The 19380-nt window shown below is 38.7% G+C and overlaps 1 protein-coding gene and 1 pseudogene across 2 annotated transcripts in view; one reads left to right on the plus strand and one right to left on the minus strand.

Moving 5' to 3' along the window:
• WDR70 (WD repeat domain 70) overlaps positions 1 to 19380 on the minus strand; it is a 308716-nt gene that overhangs the window by 226463 nt on the left and 62873 nt on the right. For both annotated transcript variants that reach the window (XM_033421244.2, XM_012531649.3), the window contains exon 7: positions 12296 to 12429. In XM_033421244.2, coding sequence (XP_033277135.1) covers positions 12296 to 12429 — 134 coding nt within the window. The remainder of the gene's footprint in view (positions 1 to 12295; positions 12430 to 19380) is intronic.
• Positions 13663 to 14724, plus strand: LOC105747806 (nucleotide triphosphate diphosphatase NUDT15-like; annotated as a pseudogene).

Raw genomic sequence — 19380 nt, forward strand, 5'->3', positions numbered from 1 at the left:
AGCTTTACAATGGTGTGTTACTTTCTCCTTTATAACAAAGTGAATCAGCTATACATATACATATGTATCTCTCCCCTCTTGCATCTCCCTCCTCCCACCCTCCCTATTCCACCCCTCTAGGTGGTCACAAAGCACCGAGCTGATCTCCCCGTGTTATGCGGCTGCTTCCCACTAGCTATCTATTTTATATTTGGTAGTGTATATATGTCCATGCCACTCTATCACTTTGTCCCAGCTTACCCTTCCCCCTCCCCGTATCCTCAAGTCCATTCTCTAGTAGGTCTGCATCTCTATTCTCGCCTTGCCCCAGGTTCTCATGACCTTTTTTTTTTTTTTTTTTTTAGATTCCATATATATGTGTTAGCATACGGTATTTGTTTTTCTCTTTCTGACTTACTTCAATCTGTATGACAGACTCTAGGTCCATCCACCATCCACAAATAACTCAATTTCGTTTATTTTTATGGCTGAGTAATATTCCATTGTATATATGTGCCATATCTTCTTTATCCATTCATCTGTTGATGGACACTTAGGTTGCTTCCATGTCCTGGCTATTGTAAATAGAGCTGCAATGAACATTGTGGTCCATGACACTTTTTGAATTATAGTTTTCTCAGGTATATGCCCAGTAGTGGGATTGCTGGGTCATATGGTAGTTCTATTTTGAGTTTTTTAAGGAACCTCCATACTGTTCTCCATAGTGGCTGTACCAATTTACATTCCCACCAACAGTGCAAGAGGGTTCCCTTTTCTCCACACCCTCTCCAGCATTTACTGTTTGTAGATTTTTTGATGATGGCCATGCTGACCGGTGTGAGATGATATCTCAATGTAGTTTTGATTTGCATTTCTCTAATGATTAATGATGTTGAGCATTCTTTCATGTGTTTGTTGGCAGTCTGTATATCTTCTTTGGAGAAATGTCTATTTAGGTCTTCTGCCCATTTTTGGATTGGGTTGTTTGTTTTTTTGATATTGAGCTGCATGAGCTGCTTGTAAATTTTGGAGATTAATCCTGTCAGTTGCTTCATTTGCAAATACTTTCTCCCATTCTGAGGGTTGTCTTTTGGTCTTGTTTATGGTTTCCTTTGCTGTGCAAAAGCTTTTCAGTTTCATTAGGTCCCATTTGTTTAATTTTGGTTTTATTTCCATTTCTCTAGGAGGTGGGTCAAAATGGATCTTGCTGTGATTTATGTCATAGAGTGTTCTGCCTATGTTTTCCTCTAAGAGTTTGATAGTCTCTGGCCTTACATTTAGGTCTTTAATCCATTTTGAGTTTATTTTTGTGTATGGTGTCAGGGAATGTTCTAATTTCATTCTTTTACATGTAGCTGTCCAGTTTTCCCAGCACCACTTATTGAAGAGGCTGTCTTTTCTCCATTGTATATTCTTGCCTCCTTTATCAAAGATAAGGTGACCATATGTGCGTGGGTTTATCTCTGGGCTTTCTATCCTGTATGCAGAAAATTATAAGACACTAATAAAAGAAATCAAAGATGATACAAATAGATGGAAAGATATACCATGTTCTTGGATTGCAAGAATCAACATTGTGAAAATGACTCTACTACCCAAAGCAATCTACAGATTCAATGCAATCCCTATCAAACTACCACTGGCATTTTTCACAGAACTAGAACAAAATATTTCACAGTTTGTATGGAAACACAAAAGACCCCCAATAGCCAAAACAATCTTGAGAAAGAAAAACGGAGCTGGAGGAATCAGGCTCCCTGACTTCACACCATACTACAAAGCTACAGTAATCAAGACAGTATGGTACTGGCACAAAAACAGAAATATAAATCAAGGGAACAGGATAAGCTACTTCTAACAGGATTATTAGGATAGGTCTCTTTGAAGAGCTGACATCTGAGCTGAGACACAACTCAAGAGGTCACTGGTTTTCAGTTAATGAGACAAAATACACAAATTATGCAACTTGATGACAGTTATAGAGGGTAACAGAAACCCAGAAAATTAAGCAAAAAAAAAAAAATCCTTAAGCTTATATAAATTTACAATGAAAATATCAAAGGAGAAAATATATTCAGGTACATAGTATATATATATCAAAGAATATTAACTGTGCTTTCCCACACACCTTTCACCTCATATTAAAGCTTTCTGGTGATGCACATGATCCCACACTGACTTCCATACAGACCACGTCAACAACCTTCTTTCTAATTAGTAAACCACAAGAAAGTTCTGTCATCCCTAGGACTATCTTGACATACCAAGAATGACTTGTGATTTAATTAACCTACTAACTTTACGAATGAAGTTATCTTGTAACTTCTTCTTTCCTATTGATGATATCCAAGATTAGCTGCAAACAAAAAAAAGCTTGTTATGCAAAACTGAAGTAGCTAGATGGATTTGATATTATACTTTTCTTCTCAAGTAGAGCCTAATTAATGATGCCACTGATCAGTGATATCTATGGGAAAAAAGTCATATTTGGCCTTATGGTTACTTACCCTAAAAGCTGCAAACTCTAATAGTTTCGAAAATAATATTACTATGGAAACTCATAAAGCGAGTTTACCAATTCACTAATAATTATAAAAAGTTCAATCAAAAACACTTTGTCATTAACTTGAATTCAATTAATGAGCTATTGGCCAGGAGAAATGAGACAGTTACAATGATATGATTACTGAAATTTATGTAACTCTGCTTCTTTACACATTAACTCATACACAAATCATGAATACAGTTTTATAAGAGGAACCTTTATCCATGTTCAGTTTCTTTTTCACAACTGACAACATGAAAAACAAAAGAAAGCATAAATGCCTGAAAAAAAACACTTATCTATCACACAATTATGTTAAATATTATGCTGCATAAGTATCAGCTGTAAACTAATTTTAAAAACTTTACCTAAAAGCTAAAATAGTATTACTTCAGTTATCTGGCAAAGGCAGTAAATAAAGTGTTAAAGTAAGTAAGGCTTACCGATAAATGAACTTAAGCAAACACACGCACCACTCCCTTGACTATTTCTGATGGCACTTACTCTAAATGGTTTTAATCCCTCTGTGCCTATGCATAACATAGTGATCAATGGCACAAACTCTACAATTAGAATGCATGCATTCAAATCTCTGTTCTGTCACTTACTGTATGACCTTAGGCTAATTAATTTTTAAGCCTCCATTTCCACACTGTCAAAGGGAGATAATAAACATACCTATGACATAGGGCAGTTAGGAGAATTAACTGATATAAAGAATTTAGCCAGGCTCAATAAATGTTAGCTGTGATAATGATACACATTATTAATATTACTATTAGGTAAACAGAACATATCTTTGTTCTCTAGCAAAAAAAAAACTTATCTCTGTATTAAATAATATACACACCTCATATCTAAAACTCAAAAGATAGAAAAGGGTAAATAATAACACATTTTCCTTCCACCTTGGTCTCCCAGATAATCAGTTCTTCTCCCTATAGACGACTAGTGTTATTGGTTTCTTGTGTACCTTTCCAAGAATATTTAAAGCGTATATAAGCAAATAGTCTATATTATTTTTTCCAAGCTTTTTAAAAAACTATGTACTATTCCATACTGTGCTTTTTTAACTCAATACATTTTGAAGACTGTTCCACAACTGAACCCTTTCTCAATGCCTTAGGTACTGCATTTAAGTTCAGTAATAATACCTTCCTTTTGATGGGAAAGTATTTTAGAGACCACTTTGTGATGATAAATAATTTTATTATATTATTATTTAACTGAGTATGAACATATAACTAGGCTCCTTTTACTAACAACTCTTACAAGAGTACAGATTTGCAATGAATTTAAGAGAAAACACTGATCAGGACTTCCCTGGTAGTGCAGTGGTTAAGAATCCACCTGCCAATGCAGGGGACACGGGTTCAAGCCCTGGTCTGGGAAGATCCCACATGTCTTAGAGCGACTTAGCCCATGTGCCACAACTACTGAGCCTGCGCTCTAGAGCCCGCGAGCCACAACTACTGAGCCCATGCACCACAACTGCTGAAGCCTGCACACCTAGAGCCCGTTCTCCGCAACAAGAGAAGCCACCACAATGAGAAGCCCACGCACAGCAACGAAGACCCAATGCAGTCAAAAATAAATAAAAAGAAACTGAGAAAAAAAAAGTAAACACTTATCACTCCACTCCCACAGGGATGATTATCATCAAAAAAACAAAAACAAATGCTGGTGAGGGAATTCCCTGGTGGTCCAATGGTTAGGGCTCTGTGCTCTCACTGCCGAGGGCCTGGGTTCAATCCCTGGTTGGGGAACTAAGATCTCATGAGCCACGTGGTACAGTGGGGCGGGGGGATGTGGAATTGTTGGTGAGAATTTAGAGAAACTGAAACCCTTATATATTGCTTGTGGGAATGTAAAATGGTATAACCACTTTGGAAAACAGCTATAAAGTTATTAATATGTTAAACATAAATTTACTATATGACCTAGCAATTTGCAGTTTAGGTTAAAAGAGATGGAAATATATGTCCAAAGACTTGTACACAAATGTTCAAGCAGCATTATTCATAAGAGCCAAGAAGTGGAAACAATCCAAGTGTCCACCAAATGGTGAATGGACAAACAAAATATGCCATCTAGTGATAGATATGCCATCTATCTATCTATCTATCTATCTATCTAAAACAGAATACTAGTCAACCATAAAAAGGAACAAAAGTCCTGATGTATGCTACAACATGGGTGAACCTCATAAATACTATGCTAAGGGAAAGAGGCCAGACACAAGAGACCACATATTGTATGATTCCATTTATATGAGACATCCAGAAAAATCACACCTATAAGGCAGAGTTGTGGCTGCCTAACGCCGGAGGTAGAAATGGAGAGTGACCACAAATAGGAATGAAGTTTGTTTTGGGGTGATGATAATTAGATTGTGGTCATGGTTGCACAACCCTGTAAGTTTACTCAAAACTACTGAACTGCACGCTTAAAATGAGTGAATTTTATGGTATATAAATTAAACCTCAATAAAGTGATTTTTTTAAAGCAAATACTAAAACAAAATAACCAATGAAATTTAAATTCATTTTAAGATGTTGTTTTCTGACACAACACTATAAAGACTGAAGCAACTTCTTTATTGTGAGACAAACTGATTATATCCCTCTGCCACAGTCCTTTAATCAGCCATCAGCTGAACAAGTTAATGAATACCAGTTGCCTGCACTAGCACAGGCCTATTTTGCTGTGTTACAGCAATGATCCAGTCTTTCCACCAAGTGTCTCTATTATAACTACTATGAAAACTTTGTTCATACAACACTTTATGACAAAACAGGCTTTCATTTGGCATTTATATATGAAGGGTGTCTCTGCTCCCTTCTCATGAGGCTACGGCAACTGAAAGTGAACGGAGCATTTGAGCCCAGGTGATTTTAAACACAAAGGTAAACAAACGCAGGCATTAGCGTTGTGCCAAATGGTTATCAAAATGAAAAAAACAGAATTTCTAAATTAGTAAAAAGAATTCATAAGCCCCTGAGAATATGCCCATAAACCCCTGTCTGAGAAAACTGTAATGTGCCAAGTCTCAGAATTTACTGCAATATGCAGGGCTGAGTGACCTCACGCTGAACGGTCACAGAGTTGAGCAGTTCCAGTGAGTGCCCATTCACAGAATGCTTTGGGAAGACAATCTCCACAATGCATGGCCCAAAACAACTGTGTCCTCAGTTATGGATCTTTGGTGGACTTCTGAAGTGGAAACTTATTTTAACATTTATATGAATAGCGATTTTAAACCAACAAACACCTGATGAAAAATAGTAGCATTCATCCACTTGAAAAAGGCTGAACATCTGACACAAACGATGAACAAACTACTGAAAACCATTATCATATAGTAAGTAAACCTGCAAAAAAATTTCTCAGAAGTGAATGTAAGTACACAACCACTTAAATCAATACTTACTACGTATGAAATTGTGTTACATCTGACTAAAAAACACTTTATTGACTAAATTATCCCAGAACTTAAAGCAAGAACCAGGCTTATAAGCTTCCAAACTAATGATTAACTTGTTAGTCTGTTAGCAGACCAGAAGAGTAGAGTACAGGAATATAATTTATTTTCAACAATTAAAAAAAATTCATTCTATACGTCCCATTGAGTTTCTTTTTTACTTTTGCATATCGAATACAGGCAATCCTTGCTTTGCATGGTTCTGATATGCATGAATTTCAGTCGCTATGGTTTAGATAAATAATACCAGGCCCCAACAACATGGTTCAAATTTCAGTTACTATGGTATATTAACTGTGAGTAACTGCATAAAGTACAAATTTTGCTACTAGCACTTCAGTCCAAAAATCACTATATAAATAGCAGCTGTGCATCCTGATCAATGACCAATCACACCACTTCCTCCAAAATCTGTCCCTGATTGGTCACTGTGCATGTGTTAGTTCATGTACAGATAGCAAAGCACATAATTGTGTTGCCTCCCTTGTCTCCCAGGGATAAACCCATGTGACATTTCACAAAACGGATAACCAAAAGACAGTGTCAAAGAAAAGAACACAAGAGGCAAACTGAAAGAGCTCACAATGGCCACAGCTGAAACAATCTGAGCAACAAAATAAATAACACAGTATTGACTTATAATTCAAGGTATAAATAGAAATGAACAAATAAACAAACAAACATTCTTCCTTGCAGAAGAATTCCAAGTAGTTTATGTAATTATCACCCCCTTCAGGAGGGACAGCTTAATTTTTCCACTCTACCAAGTGTGAGCAGCATTTGTTGACTTGCTTCCAAAGAATGGCATATGGAAAGGTGAGGAAAAAGTAACTCTATAGTGGAGAAACCTTAAAAACATGATAGCATGTACCCCTGATATGTGACAAGAAGGGCACTTCACCTCTGTGATCTTCAGCCCAAAAACCCACAGTCTCAGTCTAACCATGAGAAAAATGCCATTAAAAAATAAGTCAAAGGATATTCTACAAAATACCTGACCGATACACCTCAAAACTGTCAAGTCATGAAAATCAAACGACTGAGAAACTATCATAAACCAGAGGAGACTAAACAGACATGAAGACTAAATGTAATGTAATATCTTAGAAGGGATATTAGTTTATAAAAAAAGTGAAATCGAAATAAAGTTTGGCATTTAGCTAATGATAATGTACCAATGTTGGTTTAATTATCACAAACGTAACGTGACATGGTAATGTAAGATGTTAACAATAGGAGAAACTGGGTTAGGGGTATACCTGAACTCTGGACAATCTGTATATCTTTTCAGTAAATTAAAAATTATTCAGAAAGTTAAAGTTTACTAAAATTTTGAAATGGAAATGTCAATATGATCTCATCATTTAAGCACACACACACTTATCTATATTTTTCACCTCTTTCCACTGAAAAGGTCAAGAAGTAATGATACCCCAATGTCAATGAACATGTGTAGCATCCAGATTTGGTCTCTGAATACCATTCCCACTAACAAAACAGGTGTCTGTGGGGAAATGCTCACTCTGGGACCTGGAAAGGCATGTACTGGGAAGCCTACAACATGTTGTTCCAGAAAATAAGTAAGCTTTTAAAGACTAATGAGGTCATGTCAAAACTACATAGCAATCAGGGACTCCCAATGGCCAAATCTGAGACACTTTAAACATCAAAAAGAATAATGACTGGGACTTCCCTGATGGCACAGTTGTTAAGAATTTTCCTGCCAGGGCTTCCCTGGTGGCGCAGTGGTTGGGAGTCCGCCTGCCAATGCAGGGGACACGGGTTCGTGCCCCGGTCTGGGAGGATCCCACATGCCGCGGAGCGGCTGGGCCCATGAGCCATGGCCGCTGGGCCTGCGCGTCCGGAGCCTGTGCTCCGCAGCGGGAGGGGCCACAAGAGTGAGAGGCCCTCGTACCGCAAAAAAAAAAAAAAAAAAAAGAATCTTCCCGCCAATGCAGGGGACATGGGTTCAATCCCTGGTCTGGGGAGATCCCAACATGCCGCAGAGCAACTAAGCCCATGCATCCCAACTACTGAGCCTGTGCTCTAGAGCCCAAGAGCCACAACTACTGAGCCTGCACACCACAACTACTGAAGCCCACACGCCTAGGGCCCGTGTTCTGCAACAAGAGAACCCACTGCAATGAGAAGCCTGAGCATGGCAACAAAGAGTAGGCCCCGCTCTCCACAACTAGAGAAAGCCTGAGTGCAGCAACGAAGACCCAACGCAGCCAAAAATAAATAAAATTCTTTTAAAAGAAAGAAAAATGACTGCAATTGACTGAAACACATGAAAATTTTAAAATCATAAATACCAGTAATCAAAAAAGAAAAAGCAAAAAAACTATCACCATGAATAACAGCAACAACTCATTTATCAACACCAACCCATAAGCTAAAAATGAGTAATAAAAGGGAAATAACTAAGCATTTATCCTGACACTCCATTAGGAACTGTATTTCAGGGGAACCAAATAACATCAGGCATGAGGAAAAGTACGTCTCTTAGAAGAATGCCAGCAAGTAAAAGTAGATGAAACAACAGAATTAGAAAACCACTATCTTGCAGCCCTCGATGAAATAAATGATTCAGGTATGAATAATCAATGGATGCTAAACTTATTAAGTGAAAGGATGAATAGAATCTGGATATTTACATGGTACCAAGGTATCTTCCCCCCAAAGTTCTTGCCTATCTCAAGTATGTAATATTAACTTTCAATGGAGGAATCAGATGTCCCAACTTACTCCAGGGATCAGTCTTAATTGCTAGTTAGTAGTAGTGACAACAACCAGACAATACATGCCATCTGATGTGAAACAATATGGATTAAAATCAAGCCTTTGGATCTTTTATAGGAAATAGTGGAGATAAAGAAACAACTTAAATAATACCAAAAGGAAGCAATTAGAAAATGAGGAAGGAAGAATCTCATAGAGGACGACTAGACTTGTCTGTTTAACAAAGTTATGGGAAAGAAAATGGTTAAGGAAGGGTCAGTGTAGATTAAAAGAGACGTAAGAGATATAAAATAGATGTGATGTGTATTACTTGATTGGATCCATGTCTAACAAACCAGCATTAAAACACATTTTCAGGGACTTCCCTGGTGGTCCACTGGGTAGGACTCTGTGCTCCCAATGCAGGGGGACGAGTTTGATCCCTGATCAGGGAACTAGATCCCAAATGCATGCTGCAACTAAGTCCATATGCTGCAACTAAAGATCCTGCCTGCCGCAACTAAGACCCGGCACAGCCAAAATAAATAATAAAATAAATAAATAAATTTTTTAAAAAACACATTTTGAGGGCAAATGGGGAAATTTAAATACAGAATATTTATTGGAAATATTACGGAATTCTGAAGAATTTTGTTAAAAATAATAATGGAACTACATTTATATAAGAAAGCGTCTATCTTTTTCAAAGATAACACATTGAAGTATTTCAAAGTGAAAGGTGTGTCTGTCTTTATTTTTCTTATATTATAGTTGATTTATATTTTATTAGTTTCAGGTGTACAACAGAGCAAATCAATAATTTTATAGATTATACTCCATTTAAAGTTACTGCAAACTAATGGCTATGTTTCCTTAGGCTGTACAATATATCTTATTTGCTTATTTATTTTATACATAGTAGTTTGTATCTCCTTAATCCTATACCCCTATCCTGCCCCTCTCACCTTCCCTCTCCCCATTGGTAACCACTAGTTTATTTTCTTTATCTGTGAGTCTGTTTCTGTTTTGTTACATACAAACAGTGTCTTTACTTTTAAATAATTCAAAAATTACAAAAATGAGATGAAGCAAATAAAGAAAAATATTTATAACTTAAATCTAGGTAAAGGGTAGATGGCTATCATACTAATTCCTCTGCTTTTCTCTCCATTTGAAATCTTTTTTACAGTAAAAAGGGAATTATAGATGAATATGTAAATAGATGTAAAATACACACTGAGTCACAAAAACATCATAAAAAGCAGAGTCACATTACTTTGAGATTAGGGGCAAGTGATGGCAAAGTTAAATAGTTCTCATGATTTAAAGGAGTAACATTCACATAATGTTTGCAATATTAGAGTTTTATATTAATTTTATATGAATTGTCAAGAATTCTATTTCTTCCCATCTATCTAATCTTTGATAGCTCACAATTACATATAGGATGCAACAATTTAATTACAGAAGAGAAAACAAGCTTATTCTTGGTTTTTTCTGCATTTTCAATTACAACAGTGTAGCAAATGACATAGTTTAGTGAATAATAGAGCACTGGCTTGAGACTCATGAGATATGTATTCCATTCAGAGCTGATCATTGATATAGCACTGGATAGTCCTGAACAAGTCACCTTATAGTTGTAGAGGTAGAAGGAGAGCACAATCCCTATATGAATCAAGAGACTATCTATCAGGTGGGAAAAAGGGGTATAAACAACATTTTTTTTTTTTTTGCAGTACGCGGGCCTCTCACTGTTGTGGCCTCTCCCATCGCGGAGCACAAGCTCCGGACGCGCAGGCTCAGCGGCCATGGCTCACGGGCCCAACCGCTCCGCGGCATGTGGGATCTTCCCGGACCAGGGCACGAACCCGTGCCCCCTGTATCAGCAGGCGGACTCTCAACCACTGTGCCACCAGGGAAGCCCTAAACAACATATTTTAAATACATTTTTAAAAGGCCATCATGGGGCTTCCCTGGTGGCGCAGTGGTTAAGAATCTGCCTGCCAATGCAGGGGACACGCTTTCGAGCCCCGGTCCAGGAAGATCCCACATGCCACAGAGCAACTAAGCCCGTCCGCCACAACTACTGAGCCTGTGCTCTAGAGCCCACGAGCCACAACTACTGAGCCCGTGAGCCACAGCTATTGAAGCCCGTGTGCCTAGAGCCCACCCACCACAACAAGAGAAGCCACCACAATGAGAAGCCTGCGCACTGCAATGAAGAGTAGCCCCTGCTCGCTGCAACTAGAGAAAGCTCGCATACAGCAACGAAGACCCAACATAGCCAAAAATAAATAAATAAAATAAATAAATGTATTTTAAAAAAAGGTCATCATACTAACTCAAGATAGATGTCACTATTTTAAATCATAAGAGCTATTTTAAATATAGCCATCATTGGAGATACTCAGTTTTTTTTTTTCCTTTCAATTGATCCTATATCTGTTAAGATCTATTTAGGGAATTCTCAAATCTTTACTACTAGACAGCTTAAGAGTTATAACTTCAAACGTTACAAATCAATGATTTGTAGAACACTGACCAGAGCCACTTTAGTCAGCAAGGTTATTTTGCTAGATAACTATATAACTGCCAGAGAAATTTGAGGTCTGACTCAATTCTGATCCACATAAGACAGACATCTATTATGTAATATTTATTGGCAAGTAAGCACAAACAATTCATATGATCTATTCTGCGGGCTTGAGAAAAATCCCAGCATCTCATTTAGATGCTCTAACCACCACTTTCACAAAAGGTTCACTGGAAGCAAACGCTCAACAGTCCACAGACAGGAACTTTCTCCATATAGTTGATGAAATCCAGAGTTTACAAGTGGAGATTAAACAAAACCCCTAAGAGTTCAGGTTGAAGGCAAAACTAGATTTATACCCCATTCATGCAAGAGTAAGAAATTGAGTCAGAGTAATTTCAGCTAATCCACATATCTTCAATCTTTTTAAATCTCATCATTGAAAGCTCATTTCCAACATACGTTATGCAAGTTAACAAGATAGTTTCACCAATAAAATCCATTTCTGATATCCAATACGCTAAAAGATCAACGATGGCCAAAAGTAGAAATAAGAGGGTGGCTTATGGTAGCAACATGTAAAGTCCTTTATAATATAATGCTAGCTGACCATACCTGCACAGTGCAGCACCAACTAGCACTTGGCTTAACATATGTTGTACACACACATATAGTATTACACAGTACTTAATGAAGTGTTTTAAAATAAACTAGGCAAGGTAACGATTTCTAAATTAAAATATTTTTAAAAGACAACAAAAGACAGTCTTTAAAACATAACAACAAAAGGCAGTCTTTAAAACATAAATTAATGAAACTAAAGGAAATTTACTAAAGAATAAATGAATGAAACTAAAGGAAATTTACTAAAGAAAAGAAACATAAAAGGTACACTTCGCTTTCATCTGAATAACGAACGTAGTATATAGTCTTGTAAACTTATTGTATTTTGGTAAAAATCATCATAAACAGAATTCAAATAACAAGAGACTGTGTCTTCAAATATGAAGGTATTAAGTTGCATAATACATACCATTCACAGGGCTGAAGGGATCGAAATGCCTTAAAAGAAGCATCCATTCCAGCAAAATCCCAAAACTTAACATCATAGTCATATCCTCCAGTCACCAAACGGGCACCTGAGGGATCCAGACCCAAAGCAGAAACCTGGTTTTAAAAAAAAAAAAAATGGAGAAAAGCTACTTATTGTCTATTATAACCCCATTTCCTTTCTCTAACCCTACTTCCTACCTTACAGGCACTGTAAATATAGATCACCATTGCTGTTACTTCTGAAAAGTGAAAATGGAAAGCACCTTCTATATTATGTGGCTTTGTTATTAGGAGTATTATTTCTTTGAAATACAAGAAAATATTTTAGTTTAATCTAATCAGTAGCATCTACCATGTACTCAGAATAGCTGTCATATGATAAACTAAGTTGCTTTAGTATATAAGTAGAAATCTTACAAACAATTCAGCTTTTTCAATAAACAATTTTGAGGAAGCCTTTTAAGATTGTTTGACTATCACTAAATGAATAACACATGAATCTAAAATTCCCAAAATGAGTAATGCCAATAGGAACCATAAATCTATTTAACAAAATACAGCAAAGTAGAAATTATTATCTTGTGCATTTGGCTAATTGTTTAGTCACCTTAAACAATTATTTTTAAAGCTGAATTTGTAAGTAACTAACCACATTATAATATCACTTATACTGGTTCCATAAAGTCTTTGCTTTCCCCGTGAACTTTGCAAGGTTCAATTCACATACAAATATCCAATGTGTAACTCACTGTTCTTGAGCTACATTTATCATTCTTGCCAAAGCACTTAGTCCCTGGATCTACTGACCTCTCAGAAGGAAACACTGCATTAGGAATATTAAATGTGATTATCATATACATGAGACAGTAAAAGGATCATAGTTTTATATAAAGAAAGGCACTACAAATCAATCCTCCAAATAGACTTGAAATGTTAATTAAATGTAACAGAATTACTGCAGTCAAAACCAGATACTGACAAAATAACTCACACTCATTTCAATTACTACCTGTGAATACTGATTTCAGAATATAATGGAATTATACACAAATATAGCAAATAACTTGTTATATGTTTAAATTAGATATGTACCCTAAATGGGTTAAAGAAAGCATTCAAATGCGAGCTATCATTTGAATGCTTGAACAATATGTCTTAAAACAATCGAAAATAAAACTAAATGAACATTAGTTTTTAAAGTCTAAGAAGTGACTTGCCACTACCAACTACAGACTTACTTGCCTCCATGCCCACTCTACCCTTCTTCCCTCCTGTTAAAATTAGAGGTGTCCCTCCTCCTGATAAAGCTAACCCCACCAGTGTTCATCTCCCTACAATGTAATTTGAAATTGCAAATTCATCTGTGACTTGTCTATTCTATTCCTGTCCTCCCCTCAAGAGTGTAAATTTCACTCCTACCCCGTGACCACCAGTGTGGAGCCACAGGGGCTGAGGCCCTGAATCAGGGTGGGAGGAATGGTGACCGGCTGCAGGCAGCCTCACTGTTCTCCTGGGGAAAAGGACAGTGTTGTTTGCAACCTGCAGTTTCCAACTTCCTGGTGGTCATTTGGACTTCAGGGTAAACTGGGAAGAAGGTGCCCAAAGGGAAACCTGTGGAGAAGCAGTTCTTCACCTAAAAAACGTTCACCGTTGTGAATTCTTTTTTCACTGTGCTGCGCGGCATGCAGGATCTTAGTTCCCCAACCAAGGATCAAAACCGTGCCCCCCCCGGCAGTGTAAGTGCAGAGTCCTAACCACTGGACCGCCAGGAATTTCCCTGTTGTGAATTCTTTCACTGAGGAAGAGAATTACCATTATGTCACTATGTTAATGAAAAAAGAAATGGATGTGATTCATAATTTAGAACCAAAAAATGTAGAACCTAAAAAAAAATGAAAGTAGGAAGTATATTCCTTGGGAAGAATTTCCTCTAGTGGACCAGCTTTTCTGGGCATTAGGTTGTTTAAAGGAACAAGGCTATGATCCTTTTCTGGATCATCTGGTAGGATACAAAGGAAATGATCTCTTAAGTGGCCAAGAAGATTCTTTGATTTTTTTAAAAAAAAGACAAAATAAGGTCTGGCTAAGGAATGGAAAATATCTAATTTCAGAAAAACTCCCATTTTATCTAAAAAGTTCCAAAAGATTGCCAGTTTATTTGCAAATTCTTAATATATCCACCACCTTTTCAGCCTTTTCTTGTGAAAATTTTCCTAGGATATGTGACTGCATTACATTCAGACACAGAATATGTGATAATTGGTAAGACTATGGTTAATCTGCTTTCAATATCTCTCTGTGATATTTACTGTGCAGTCTGTCATCAGCAGCTTACATGGAATAGAGTGCAATACAATTTGCCTTAGCATTTTAGTTCAAATAGAAATTCTAATTCAGATACTAACACAGTAAGCCTATAGCAGAATTTATCATGTTTGTTGATTTTCCTCTTTCCTTTCATTTAAAAAAATGGGAGTAGGGGGCAGTAATATACTGTGACAGTCCTTGCTAGAGGCAACTAGAGAGAAGAGGACAGGCCATTAGGGTATATTTCCAAGGTTTATGACTGAGGATCCCAACCAAGAGAAGAGAGACAAACCTCTAGGATCCGTATCCTATCATGAACAGGTCATGTAATTTTGGATTTCTCGCTTAATCTCTCGAGATCCAGGGCCTTTACATGTAAAATGAGGAGATTAGAATACAGCAGTGGTTCTCAAAGTGTGATCTGGAGGGTCCCCAAGACCCTTTCAAGTGTACTCAAGATCAAAGCTATTTTTACAATACTAAGACATCATTTGCCTTTTATCCAGAGGCTACAGGATGTGTGATATTGTAAAAGACTGAATGCAAAAAAGCAGGTATGATAAATCCAGCCCTCTTCTATTAAGACAGACATTAAAGAGATTTGCAAAACTGTGAAATAATATCACTCTCCTCATTAATGGGTTTTTTCGCTTTCAAAAAAGTAATTTTTCACAAGAATTATTTATGTTAGCATGTATCAGTTTTTCTTATTTGTAAATGAGTTAAAAACTCTAAAAACTAGAAGAAAAAAAAAGAGTGTAAATTCCATGTGCACAAAGACCATCCTTGTGCCCAGCACAGTGCCTGGCACAAATGTGACAATAAATAGCCCTTTTAAAAAAGGAAGGACGACTGTAAATTAAAAAAACACATACAGAACAAACCGCTATCCAGTTTGACACATGTAAGATCAATTACCCTCTTATCAGGAAAGAACAAGATAAACTACAAAGTTCACTTTTTTTAATCTAAGGACAGAAGAAAGATGGCAAAGAAGAAAGCAAAGGGCAAAGTGACAAAATGAGATCTTCAATGCTAGCATTCTGAAGTACCAGGACCTTGGGCTTCCCTGGTGGCTCAGTGGTTAAGAATCCACCTGCCAATGCAGGGAACACGGGTTCTATCCCTGGTCCAGGAAGATCCCACATACTGCAGAGCAACTAAGCCCATGCGCCACAGCTACTGAGCCTGTGCTCTAGAGCCAGCAAACCAGTTACTGAGCCCACGTGCCACAACCACTGAAGGCCATGCGCCTAGAGCCCATGAGCCACAACAAGAGAAGCCACCGCAATGAGAAGCCCGCACACTGCAACAAACAGGAACCCCCGCTTGCTGCAACTAGAGAACGCCCATGCACAGCAACGAAGACCCAATGCAGCTAAAAATAAATAAATAAACAAACAAATAAATAAAGTATCAGGATCTCTGTGGCTGCTTATATACTCCATTTATGATCCACCAAAAGGATATGAAAGGTAATGAGTAACAGAAAACAGAGCTCTGGCAGAGCTTCAAGATGGCGGAAGAGTAAGACGCAGAGATCACCTTCCTCCCCACTGATACATCAGAGATACATCTACATGTGGAACAACTTCTACAGAACACCTACTGAACGCTGGCAGAAGACCTCAGACCTCCCAAAAGGCAAGAAATTCCCCAGGTACCTGAGTAGGACAAAAAAAAACAAGAAGAAACAGAGACAAAAGAATATGGATGTGACCGGCACCAGTGGGAGGGAGCTGTGAGGGAGGAAAGGTTTCCACACACTAGGAAGCCGCTTTGAGGGTGGAGACTGCGGGGGTCGGAGGGAGGACCTTCGGAGCCACGGAGGAGAGCGCAGCCACAGGGGTGCGGAGGGCAAAGCGCAGAGATTCCCGCACAGAGGATCGGTGGCGATGGGCACTCACCAGCCCAAGAGGCTTGTCTACTCACCCGCCGGGTCGGGCGGGGCTGGGAACTGAGGCTCGGGCTTCGGTCGGAGCGCAGGGAGAGGACTGGGGATGGCGGCGTGAACACAGCCTGAAAGGGTTAGTGCACCACAGCTAGACGGGAGGGAGTCCGGGAAAAAGTCTGGAGCTGCCGAAGAGACAAGAGAATTTTTCTGGCCTCTTTGTTTCCTGGTGGACGAGGAGAGGGGAATCAGAGCACCGCTTAAAGGAGCTCCAGAGATGGGCGCCAGCCACGGCTATCAGCGCGGACCCCAGAGACGGGCATGGGACACTAAGGCTGCTGCTGCCACCACCAAGAAGCCTGTATGCGAGCACAGGTCACTATCCACACCTCCCCTCCTGGGAGCCTGTGCAGCCCGCCACTGCCAGGGTCCCGTGATCCAGGGACAACTTCCCCGGGAGAATACATGGCGCGCCTCAGGCTGGTGCAACGTCACACCTGCCTCTGCCGCCGCAGGCTCGCCCCACATCCATACCCCTCCCTCCCGACGGCCTGAGTGAGCCAGAGCCCCCAAATCAGCTGCTCCTTTAACACTGTCATGTCTGAGAGAAGAACAGACGCCCTCAGGCGACCTACACGCAGAGGCGGGTCCAACTCCAAAGCTGAACCCCGGGAGCTGTGCAAACAAAGAAGAGAAAGGGAAATCTCTCCCAGCAGCCTCAGGAGCAGCGGATAAAATCTCCACAATCAACTTGATGTACCCTGCATCTGTGGAATCCCTGAATAGACAACGAATCATCCCAAATTGAGGTGGTGGACTTTGGGAGCAAATATATATATTTTTCCCCCTTTTTCTCTTTTTGTGACTGTCTATGTGTATGCTTCTGTGTCTGATTTTGTCTGTATAGCTTTGCTTTTACCATTTGTCCTAGGGTTCTATCTGTCCATTTTTTGTTTGTTTGTTTTTAACTACTTAAAACTTTTTTTTCTTAAAAATTATTTTTTATTTTATTATTTTATTTTATCTTCTTTCTTTCTTTCTTTCTTTTTTTATCTCCCTTTTATTCTGAGCTGTGTGCAGGATAGGCTGTTGGTGCTCCAGCCAGGTGTCAGGGCTGTACCTCTGAGGTGGGAGAGCCATGTTCAGGACACTAGTCCAAAAGAGACCTCCCAGCTCCAAATAATATCAAAAGGCGAAAATCTCCCAGAGATCTCCTTCTCAGTGCCAAGACCCAGCTCCACTCAATGACCAGCAAGCTACAATGCAAGACACCCCATGCAAAACAACTAGCAAAACAGAAACACAACCCCATCCATTAGCAGAGAGGATGCCTAAAATCATAATAAGGCCACAGACAACCCAAAACACACCACCAGACGTGGACCTGCCCACCAGAAAGACAAGATCCAGCCTCATCCACCAGAACACAGGCACTAGTCCCCTCCACCAGGAAGCCTACACAACCCACTGAACCAACCTTAGCCACTGGGGACAGACACCAAAAACAACAGGAACTATGAACCTGCAGCCTGCAAAAAGGAGACCCCAAACACAGTAAGTTAAGCAAAATGAGAAGACAGAGAAACACACAGCAGATGAAGGAGCAAGGCAAAAACCCACCAGACCTAGCAAATGAAGAGGAAAGAGGCAGTCTACCTGAAAAAGAATTCACAATAACAATAATAAAGAGGATCCAAATTATTGGAAACACAATGGAGAAAACACAAGGAACGTTTAACAAGTAACTAGAAGAACTAAAGAGCAAACAGTGATGAACAACACAATAAATGAAATTAAAAATTCTCTAGAAGGGATCAATAGCAGAATAACTGAGGCAGAAGAACGGATAAGTGACCTGGAAGATAAAATAGTGGAAATAACTACTGCAGAGCAGAATAAAGAAAAAAAATGAAAAGAACTGAGGATAGACTCAGAGACCTCTGGGACAACATTAAATGCACCAACATTCAAATAATAGGGGTCCCAGAAGTAGAAGAGAAAAACAAAGGGACTGAGAAAATATTTGAAGAGATTAGAGGTGAAAACTTCCCTAACATGGGAAAGGAAACAGTTAATCAAGTCCAGGAAGCACAGAGAGTCCCACAGACAATAAATCCAAGGAGAAACACACCAAGACACATATTAATCAAACTATCAAAAATTAAATACAAAGAAAAAATATTAAAAGCAGCAAGGGAAAAACAACAAATAACACACAAGGGAATCCCCATTAGGTTAACAGCTGATCTCTCAGCATAAACTCTGCAAGCCAGAAGGGAGTGGCAGGACATATAGAAAGTGATGAAGGAGAGAAACCTACAACCAAGATTACCCAGCAAGGATATCATTCAGATTTGATGGAGAAATTAAAACCTTTACAGACAGGCAAAAGCTAAGAGACTTCAGCACCACCAAACCAGCTTTACAACAAATGCTAAAGGAACTTCTCTAGGCAGGAAACACAGGAGAAGGAAAAGACCTACAATAACAAACCCAAAACAATTAAGAACATGGGAATAGGAACATACATATCAATAATTACCTTAAATGTAAATGGATTAAAGCTCCAACCAAAAGACATAGACTGGCTGAATGGATACAAAAACAAGACCCGTATATATGCTGTCTACAAGAGACCCGCTTCAGACCTAGGGACACATACAGACTGAAAGTGAGGGGATGGAAAAAGATATTCCATGCAAATGGAAATCAAAAGAAAGCTGGAGCAGCAATACTCATATCAGACAAAATAGACTTTAAAATAAAGACTATTACAAGAGACAAAGAAGGACACTACATAATGATCAAGGGATTGATCCAAGAAGAAGATATAACAATTGTAAATATTTATGCACCCAACATAGGAG

This window comes from Orcinus orca, chromosome 3 (assembly GCF_937001465.1).
Source record: "Orcinus orca chromosome 3, mOrcOrc1.1, whole genome shotgun sequence".
In the NCBI taxonomy this organism is placed as follows: Eukaryota; Metazoa; Chordata; class Mammalia; order Artiodactyla; family Delphinidae; genus Orcinus; species Orcinus orca.